The 10884-nt window shown below is 43.6% G+C and overlaps 1 protein-coding gene across 1 annotated transcript; it reads left to right on the top strand.

Moving 5' to 3' along the window:
- hhipl1 (HHIP-like 1) lies at window positions 1-9191 on the top strand (the record flags this gene model as incomplete). The annotated part of the gene is made up of 9 exons (XM_079751804.1): window positions 1-285; window positions 950-1596; window positions 1908-2051; window positions 2914-3242; window positions 3861-3987; window positions 4537-4682; window positions 6046-6127; window positions 6906-6988; window positions 8617-9191. 9 exons carry the CDS (start codon window positions 1-3, stop codon window positions 9189-9191), a joined length of 2418 nt encoding a protein of 805 aa, XP_079607930.1.
- Between the last annotated feature and the right edge of the window lie 1693 nt (window positions 9192-10884).

Below are 10884 nucleotides of genomic sequence, written 5' to 3'. Positions count from 1 at the left end.
ATGCGGCAGTATTATGGTTATATCCGAGGGGGTTCCCCATTGATCATCTTATTTTTAGTGACTTTACGCTGCACACCTGTAAGGTTGCATCCACAGTGTTTGGATTTTAAACCTCCCTTTCGACCACAACAAGAGCTCCAGTTTTGCTCACCGTACAAGGAGTTTGGCTGCTGTAACTATGCGAAAGACCAAGACCTCCTCACCGAGTTCTACCGGATAATGGGAAACTTTGATTACCATGGCTACGCTAACTGCGCCAGCTACGTCCAGGAGTTGCTGTGCCAGGTAGGCATGCATGGGCAAAGGTCGTATCCCTGTCCACTGTGCACTTTAAGGGGCCCACGGTTATAGAAAGCATGTTCTCTACACCAACAAGTGAATATTCAATATAATTGAGGCCATGCATTAAAGCTTATGCTTGTCCTTATTCCTCTCATGCCATGTCCCACCCCTACTATAGTTTATATGTTTATATGTATTTGTATATTTGTATATGCATGGTGGCATTTTTATAATATTGAATGTTTAATTAAATATTAATAAAAGATAACTAGACAATATTATTAGATAAATACGACAATATTATTAGATAAATACGTAATTGGTAATGAATTTTATACTATTGAAAACGAACGTATATTAATAATATATATTTTTTAATTTTATATCAGTAATTAGGAAGCTGATAACTCATTATGGATAAATAAATTAGGGAGAAGGGGTGAGATTAAATACGTTTTCTTCTTCTCACCCCTTTTCGAACACGTAAAGCAAGTGTGACAGTTTATTTTCATTTGTGGTTTTCATTGTGTGTAAATATTACTTTATTGTAACTGTCCACTTGTTTCATTGTTTCTTTTTTTTATTTACTTGTTCAAAATAGAAACATTTTCAATTCAATTCAATTCAATACCCCTATTCTCCTTTCTATTCCAAAACTCGCCTTAAGGAATGTTCACCGTACGCCGCTCACCTCTTCGATGCGGAAGACTTCAGCACTCCCGTCCGCACCATCCCGGGGCTCTGCCCAGACTATTGCGCACAGTTCTGGAAGAAGTGCAGCTCTGTTCTCGAGTACCTCTCCGACGACCCACACCTGGCCAAAGTAAAGGCCGACCAGGCCCTCCTGTGTCAGTACCTGCAGCTGGGCGACGGGGACTACTGCTACCCGGACGTCGTGAGCAACCCCCAGCTCAGCCAGAACCTGGGCCGCGTGCACTCGGACGGGGAGGGCTGCCTGCACCTGTGTCTGGAAGAGGTGGCCAACGGCCTGCGCAACCCATTGGCCATGGTGCACGCCGCCGACGGCACGCACCGCTTCTTTGTGGCCGAGCAGCTGGGCCTGGTGTGGGCTTACCTCCCCGACCGCTCCAGGCTGGAGGTGCCCTTCCTGAACATCACCAAGGCTGTGCTCACGTCCTCATGGGAAGGGGACGAGAGGGGCTTCCTGGGCCTGACCTTTCACCCCAAGTACAGGTTCAACGGGAAGCTGTATGTGTACTACTCGGTGGAGGTGGGCTTCGACGAGAGGATCCGCATCAGTGAGTTCCGCGTGTCGTCCCACGACATGAACCTGGTGGACCATGGCTCGGAGAGGTGTGTGAGGGGTTTCTTTGGGGGACCCCCGGTTTGTTTCCTCTGACTGATTTCCCTTGCAGAATACAATTGTGTTAAAGCTGCAATCAGCAGTAATGCCTCGGCCCGCTTGGTTTTGATTCAGTTCTGTCTGAGTTGAGTGTGGTCTTCATGTGTTTGGCTGACTGCTGGCTGTCACAGAGCCAAATGCATGGCTTGGAACTCAATCCAACACAGTGTGGTCAGAACACCAGGGGTCGAGTAAACCTACCGATAGCAGTTTTAGGTTCTCCAGTGTTGGTATTAAGTCGTCTCCCGAAATATGTCCACAGAGTGCTGTTGGAGATCGACGAGCCCGCGTCCAATCACAATGGAGGACAGGTGCTGTTTGGGGATGATGGTTACCTCTACATATTCACAGGCGATGGGGGGATGGCCGGAGACCCCTTTGGGAAATATGGCAACGCACAGAACAAGTAAGAAGTCACTCCATCGCAGCTCTATAACGACGATAGAACCATCACAAAATGTCTCCCAAGTAGAACCGTCATGGAAGAAGAGGTCATCCTTCTTCCTTAATGGTTAAGAGTAGAACAATTAAAAGATATAGAAACTACACCAGTTACTTTTAATTGCACCCCCTATGTCGTTACATTCAAATCATTTTGAAGGTGGTAACATAAATCACAATTAATAAGTAATCGCAGACGCAAATTATGGCGGCATAAAAGTACAAAAAACATAGAAAAAATATGTCTATGTATGTTGTGGTGGAAATTCTTTGAACTGCATTGACAAAGCAACTCTAAACCGTAAGAGTTGATCGTAATAAAGGGTAAAAATAAATGGTATAAGAGTAGTATTAGAGTCTCTGCAGGGAGGCCACACAACACAACAGGCTTCCAGTGGTTGAAGTGCTGCAGTGACCCCCGAACAGGGGGCCCACTCCAGTGTTAGAGCATGGGGAAGTCCTTGAGGCCCCAGCTGCAGATAGGGATGACACTGCTCCTTTCGGCCCTCTGTGGAGGTAACCTGTGGCATGGCTGTGTCTGAGTCAGCCGCGGCTGTCTCAGTTCCCCTCAAGGTCGAATAAGCATGGTATAAACAGTGCAATGCCTATAACAACTAAGGGCCCACGGTGTCTTAGTGCCTTGCGAACAACATGTCTTATGGAAATTTCTATTACAAAGTACCCAGTAAGAGTATTAAAATTGTAGATTCAAAAACAAAACCAGTAAATCTTATTCAACCTACAAATGATTATGCATGCATTAGTCGGTGTCCAAAGTGTCTGAAGAAATGGGATCCACACGTTCCCATCGTTTGCTCCGCCAACAGGTCAGCGCTGCTGGGCAAAGTGCTCCGCATCGACGTGGACGACAACGAGAGGGGTCCGCTGTACCGCATCCCCCCGGACAACCCCTTTGCCCGGCACCGGGACGCCCGGCCCGAGGTGTATGCGTACGGCGTCCGCAACATGTGGCGTTGCTCTGTGGACCGGGGCGACCCGCACACCCGGCAGGGCAAAGGACGCATCTTCTGCGGAGACGTGGGCCAGAACAAGTTCGAGGAGGTGGACATCATCGAGAAGGGCCGCAACTACGGCTGGAGGGCCAGAGAGGGCTTCTCCTGCTACGACAAGAAGCTGTGCGCCAACAGCTCGCTAGGTGCGTGTACGCTCTGTGTTTTTCGGGTGTGTGATGCTGTGATGTAGGTGGGATACTTCGTGTTTCAATTTCATTGTGTGTGTCCAAAGATTTGTAACCGATATGCTATTGCATTTTTATTGCCGATGAGGATTTGCAGGTTTGTGTGTCGGCTCTGGTGTGTTATTTTCTGGGTATGAAACTAGAACCCTGAATACAATATAGTGTAATGTTTGTGTGGTTCAGGTTGGTTCCTGAGCTACAGGACTGCATGGTTCACTTGATATGTAAACACATTAACAATGGATGGACAATGGGTTGCAGTGGAAACAAAACGGAAGCAGCAAAAGATACAAAAAGGCACTTATTAATGTATTGTTTAATCGTTGTTTCTACAATTTGTTTTCCCCACTAAGGCCGCCTGTTCATAAAATTCTAGAACGGCAAGAGAAAACTGACCAAACTGTCCAAATATCTGTTAATCTAAGACTTAGACAGTCTGTGTGAAAGCCTAGAATATTTTTATCTAGACGTTATTTACAATGAATAAAGAAAATATAGATACATTAGCATATAGGAAGGACAAAAACAACATTTTAATAAAAAGGGTAATAGTACTTTCTCCTTGTGACTCCCCAGACGACGTTCTTCCTATTTATGCATACCCTCACAAGATGGGCAAGTCTGTCACTGGAGGCTACGTCTACCGCGGCTGTGAATACCCCAACCTGAACGGGATATACATGTTCGGGGATTTTATGAGTGGGTAAGGTTTCAATTATCTTTTGTTTTTCTTTATTTTTTTAATGATATGAATAACTTCAAACCTTTATTCAAAGTAGAGCTGCAGAAAAGCTATTCACTTTTTCAGGAAATCCACAACCCCACCCACGGGGCTCCGACATGCTAGATGGGATATAGTGAGACAGTGACAGCCTTAGAAATATGTAAATATTATGGTTGGACCGATCTCAATTCCTGGGTTGTATAATAATCATATTTATGAAAAAAGGACACGCCTGCCAATACTGATGTCATTATTCAGCTGTTTAGTATATTGTTTTTGCCTTACTAGTGATCCAGCAATGTCCAACATCTGCCTATGATCTGTTGTATTGCCCTTGTATAACACCTTATCACTGAAGCACAAACCGTCAGATTCCACTGATATGCAAGTGCAAATGTCTAGGGATTATACTTTCTTCCTTTCAGAAGTTTCTACATTGTCAGGGATGGATCTGAGCCTTCCCCAACACTGTATCCATGAGGTATGTTGCCATGACTCTGCTGACAATTGTGCTGTACACCACTGCAGGCGCTTGATGAGTCTGCAAGAGGACCAAAACACGGGCCACTGGGACTACCACGAGGTGTGCATGGGCATGGGCCTGACCTGCGCCTTCCCTGGACTCATCAACAACTATCACCAGTACATCATCTCCTTCGCCGAGGACGAAGCAGGTAGTAGACCGACCGCTCCGCCTCAATCCGCCTGGTAATTGAAGAGGTAAAGGCGCTTCACTTCCTATGTCTTCTCTCACATCAATAGTCACGTTTCCATCTAAAAGGTGATGCAAACCTTTAGAAAGTTCGCAAAAAAGAAATTTGAATTTGGTGCGTTTCCATCAAGTGGTTGGAACGAAAAACTGAACACATTCCAGGGCTTGTTGTGTCCTTTTGATAGCATCCTCTCTTAGGTCCTGATACATAGTGGAATTGCGTTGTTTTCCATCTAAAGTAGCTGTAATGTTTTTTTCTTCGATGAGAGCAAGGAATAGTTTTACCTCTTCAGCGGTCCACACGTATCTGTTATTCACCTTGGCCAACTGTTCCATGGGCGTATTTAAAGGATACATTGTACATATTTATTTATAATTCGAAATTCGTCGCAGCCTTTATACCACAGATACTCCAGGGTCTATAGCATATAACGCGTTTTCTGATTACAGTTTAATGCATTTTCCACAATGTACCAGCTCTCTTTTTGAAGGCTGAACAGACAATTTGACTGGAATTACTTAGTAGGTGTCCATATATCAGGGATTAATTGGACACGGTATAATTAAAGGATATGCAAACATAGACATCCTATATCATATATATATATATATATATATATATTGACGCTACAAGTTGATGTCGGCAGGGTTGCTATGGCCGGTCGTTATGCGGAAAGCGAACATTGAACACAATGTTCGCTACGTCACAGCTGTTTCGAAAAGTGTGTTTCCATCTCCCATTTTGCGCATTTACTCTCTTTCGCATTTCTCAAAAACCACCTCAAGCGTGCAGATAAACTTTTTTGCGAATTAGAGGATTTTTATGCGAATTTTGGTGTTTCCATCACTGTTTACTGATTCGATACTTCAAAATTTGGATAAAATCAGGGGGATGGAAACGCAGCTAGTGTCAGAGCTCAATGTTTGTTTACCTCCGTTGTTCTGCGAAGAACAAGTGACTTTGAGAGAATGGGTAGAATGAGCTGTGACTGGAAGGGAATTTTTCATTCAAGGTTTTAAATAATTTGGAACACAAGGGATCCTATCTTTTATCCCGCCCTAAAATACTATTGTATTCTTACTTTGTAAATATCATATGAGGGGATTTCATGCTACCTTGCTATTAGTTTTGGCATCCCCAGCACTGCATTCTGAAACCAATTATTTTTTCTTACAGGTTGATGTGACCTCATAAAACCTCATAAATTAGTTAAGACTAGAAGAAACATGAATAGGATTTCAGTTGTATTATGGTTGCCGTTATATTTTGTTGTTGTCAAATCCTTTTCATGAATGTTTGCTTGGTCGTTTTTTTCTCTACTCAGGCGAGCTGTATTTCATGTCCACGGAAATCCCGAGTGCTACGTCACGTTCTGGTGTTGTGTATAAGGTTGTGGATCCCTCTAGGTATGTATTTTTTTTCAGTGGCACACTCCTATCTCCTAGTATCACTGTGTAAAGAACAGCAACCCATCTCTGCTTTGCTTAACGATTTCAGAGTACACATCTGTTAATAATAACTAAGCTGGGCGTGTGAGTCACATGACAACCATTCGAAAAGAAGATTTGTTTTGCTTGTCTGTTTGGCTGAGGTTTAAATTTGCACATTTTGGTCTTGTTCTTTTTTATTTAAAGGTGTGATTTCATTGTGGAATCATTGCACATTTTCGGTAATGAGTTCAGTGTGTGTGCATGCAAGCTTGTGTGTCCGCATGTGGGGCATGTGTGCATAACATAAGTGAGAAACGTGGCAAGCGAGACATGCAGCAGCTCTGGTAGTATAAATATCTTTCACTGACACAGAAATTGACAGCTCTCTCTCTCTTTCTCTCTCTCTCTCTCTCTCTCTCTCGCTCTCTCTCTATCTCTCTCTCTCTCTCTCACTTTCTCCTTCTCTCTCTCTCTCTATCTCGCTCTTTGCTTTTCTCACTCTCTCTGTTTGCAGAGCTTTTGAAGGCAAGCCTCAGCCTACAGCATTACCCTGGTTATGCCTCCTGATTTGTTTCCCAGCCATCATCCCTAATCCTAACTATTCATGCCCCTGGGTTAAAACAAACAAATGTCAAAGCAGGAGGACTTTATTTATGCATCCACTAGATGAAGTAGGAATATATTAGGCGTCTAGGTTTCTTCTGTTTTTAAACAAAGGTGGTCATTGTCCGTTTTTGTGTGTGTTTTTCTTCAGACGAGCTGCTCCAGGACAGTGCCACTACAACCCTCTTCCTGTCCGAGTCAAAAGCAAGCTTATCGAGTTCCAACCGCAGGAAAGTGAGTCCACACATGTGATACGATAGGAGCCAATAACTATCCCCAGCCGTTCACCCAGTGGGGGGTTATATGCTCTACTTAACTTCACAACAAATGGAATGGTATATAGCTGGGTAGTCCGGCCCAGTCTGTTGACGAACAGCCGGTGACACATTTTCTGAAAAGTTTGCTGAAAGTTTACGGAGTAGGTTTATATTTTCTTCTGACATTCGAACAACACAAGGTAGGGTTCTCGATATTTGTAGTGATTACCCAGCTTTATGGGACTGGGGTCAGGAACCAGCATGAGCAACATGCTGCTCTTTGGGCCCTCCCCTTTGGCTCCCATATGTCCAAAGAGATTTTTCATCAAAAATGTTAGCATTGTTTATATAGATATGTCTTTATATATCTTGAAACATTACAAGAAAAATAACGACATTTTGTTATATTTTAATCATCTTAAACAAAACATCTGAAATACTAATATTCAAAGCGTTCTTTCATAACAAACTTTCAAATCAAATAATGGCAGTTGTCGACAAGGTGAGCACACGCACACGCAGACACACACACACACATCCACACACACACACACACACACACATCCACACACACCCATTGCATGGCGTTGCATGAGAACTTTGGAAAAAAGACTGGCGGAAAATCAAGAGGAAACCATGAGGACCGTTTGTAAATACACCGCTTTGGCAAGCTTAAGGGGGGAGTGAATTGCTTCCCCTAGTCAAACCATTTTAGCATGTGGTGTGCGTTTTTCATACATCCATGGTAGTACAACATTTTTTGTCTTAATCTCCCGAAATTGGCATAGTTATAGATAGCTTTACATAGCTTCACATTAATCCCATGCATAAAATACACAGTTAAACCCACAAAATAAAAATGTGTCATTATTTAGAAGAATAAAGCCTCTGTCTGAAATAGGCAAATTGGCATTAATAAGATATATTATTAATATTATCTGTAATATATTGTCAGATCAAAGGGTTGTAGTTGAAGCATAGACCTTTTTTTCTATAGAATGGAAACATTTTCTTATTTCTCTTAATATGTCTTTGTTACTCTAAAACTGCCTGAACATGGCCAAACTAGACACCACATAGCCAGCATTGATGTATAAGAATGATATGCGGTCATTCTATCAAGATATCCAGCTGGACGTCCCACGCTTCATGGCTGGATGGGGCAGAGTGTCTGCAGTAGAACTGGATTCCTCCTGACAAGCTTCATTCTTTCCAGGCTCAATTGTCATGACTAATTTGCAATAAATTTTCTCCAGAAAAAAACAACAATTATATTTATCTAAATAGTAAATATTCATATTCATTGAAATAGCTCTTCTTCTACAACTTAATTCTTCTTCTTTTATGAAACGGTTGGGTATGACGGTTTCCCACCCTTGCTATAGGATCGAGGATGTCACTTTGCAGTGCAACTAATGACTAACTAAAATGACTGGCCTCAGGGCACAATGACCACTGACCAGGTTAATAATTCTGTTTAAAAACATAGAAGAGTCTGAGTACCTTATTGCAAGGAGAATCATTGGTGCTCATGGGAAATGTTTAGTGCAAGAAACCCTTCCCATTCTTATCTTTGAAGCGCCCTCTTATCTCCTTGGCTTGCAGCCCTCACTGGCCTGGAGCTCCCAGAGCAGAGCCAGGCTGAGCTCGACCCCACCGTGGACTGGCTCCAGGAGCTCATCGACGAACTGGGACAACCGGAGCTCACCACACCCCCCGCCACCACCACCCGTCCGCCAAGGCCCCCCAAGCGGAAAGGCCGTCGCAGGAAGGCCAAGCAGCGGGCGGCGGCGGCGGCGGCGGCGGCGGCGGCGACGGTGCCCCCGCCCCCAGCCGACGGGGCGGTGAGGCTGGCGGGGGTGGGGCACGAGCTGGGCGACCGCGGCCGGGTGGAGGTCTACGCCGGCGGCGAGTGGGGCACGGTGTGCGACGACCTGTGGACGGGCCGGAACGCCGAGGTGGTGTGCCGGCAGCTGGGCTTCCGCGGCGCCCTGAAGGCGGCCAAGCACTCGGAGTTCGGCCAGGGCTGGAGCCTGCGCATACTGCTGGACGACGTGCAGTGCACCGGCGCGGAGGCCAATCTGCTGGACTGCAAGCACGCAGGGCTGGGGGAGCACAACTGTGACCACCACGAGGACGCAGGGGTGGTGTGTGGGAACTCGGTCGGACCGGGGGTGTAGAGGACGCTGAGACACCATGGCGTGTAGTGCTATGAAGTACGGGGGGATAAGGTATTATGAATCCGTCGGGGAAGAATTGAAGGTACTATGGGGTGCAGTAGAGTTTAAGGTACTCTGAGGTGCGGCAGAGGTTAAGAATCTGTTTTGGGAGTGTAGCGTTTGAGGTACCATGGAATGAAGTAGAGTAGAAGGTACGATCTAGTGTAGTAGAGTAGAAGGTACGATCTAGTGTAGTAGGGTATAGGTACTATGGAGTGTAGTAGAGTTTGAGGTACTATGGAGTGTAGCCCTTAAGGTACTATGGAGTGGAGAAGAGTTTAAGGTACTACGGAGTGTAGTAGAGTATTAGGTACCATGGAGTGTGAGAGAGTATAAGGTAGACTTCCTGGTACTATGAATGTGTTGTGGAAGTGGAGAGTTTACGGTACTTTGTCTAAGTGTACCTTCAACTTATCTCCAATTTTGTTGCTCTAACAAAAACCGGTGCAATTTATTTTTTTATTTTAGGCCTACTTCTATAATTGAGGTAGCAGTAAATTGGATTTTCACTGCAAAGATTAAAGATTTTAACTTTTTGCATAAACCATTGCCATTGTGTCACTTGAATGTATCATTCCATGATTATATTAATAGCATTGAATGTACAGTGTACAATAATTAATGTATTGGCAATGGTCAATTAACATTGTTGCAGCCAACCATTTTTACCTGTAATAAATATGTCATCACTCTTCATGTACAGAGCTTTGAACTATTGCTAATTTTTCTCTCACTGATCTATTAAATAATTAATTAGGGTTAGGTTTGTATTCATTTGATGGCCTTTTGTAAGGAGGGACTACACGGACAGCATGGATGGTTTGAGTTGATGTATTAGGCTAGAGCTGGTTACGTTTACGCATTAGGTTAGAGATGGGGGAATGTAGTTATTAAACTGGGGATGGTTAAGTTAAGGCTGTATTCTTATTGTGAAGCTTAGGGTTAAGGTTGAAAATGGTACCGTTTATGTATTAAAGCTATAACATCTTTGGATGTAAGTTAGAGATGGTTAGGTTAAGGTATTAGGTTATAGGTGGTTACGTTTAGGCATTAGGTTGCAGATTGTTACTTTTCGTTATCAGGTTGGAGATGGTTAGGTTTAGAAATTAGCTTACAGATGATAAGTTGAGGTATTAGGGTAAAATATTTTATGTTTAGGTACTAAAGATGGTTAAGTTGAGGTATTAGGTAAGAGATTGTCAGGTTTAAGTATTACAGATGATAAGTTGAGGTATTAGGTTTGAGAAGGATAGGTTTAGTTACTACAGATGGTTAAGTTGAGGTATTAGGTAAGAGATTGTCAGGTTTAAGTATTACAGATGATAAGTTGAGGTATTAGGTTAGAGAATGATAGGTTTAGGTACTACAGATGGTTAAGTTGAGGTATTAGGTAAGAGATTGTCAGGTTTAAGTATTACAGATGATAAGTTGAGGTATTAGGTTTGAGAAGGTTAGGTTTAGGTACTACAGATGGTTAAGTTGAGGTATAAGTTTAGAGACTATTAGCTTCAAGTATTAAGATTGTTAGGTCAAGGTATTAGGTTAGAGATGGTTAGTTTAATGTACTACGGATGGTTAGATTGAGGCATAGGTTAGAAGTATGTTTCTACTTAGCCCGGGTTGTGTTGTGCACGCTGACTATGCCAGCTGTGTC

This window comes from Pollachius pollachius, assembly GCF_949987615.1.
Source record: "Pollachius pollachius genome assembly, chromosome: 15".
In the NCBI taxonomy this organism is placed as follows: Eukaryota; Metazoa; Chordata; class Actinopteri; order Gadiformes; family Gadidae; genus Pollachius; species Pollachius pollachius.
This window is presented reverse-complemented; position numbering and strand designations above follow the sequence as displayed.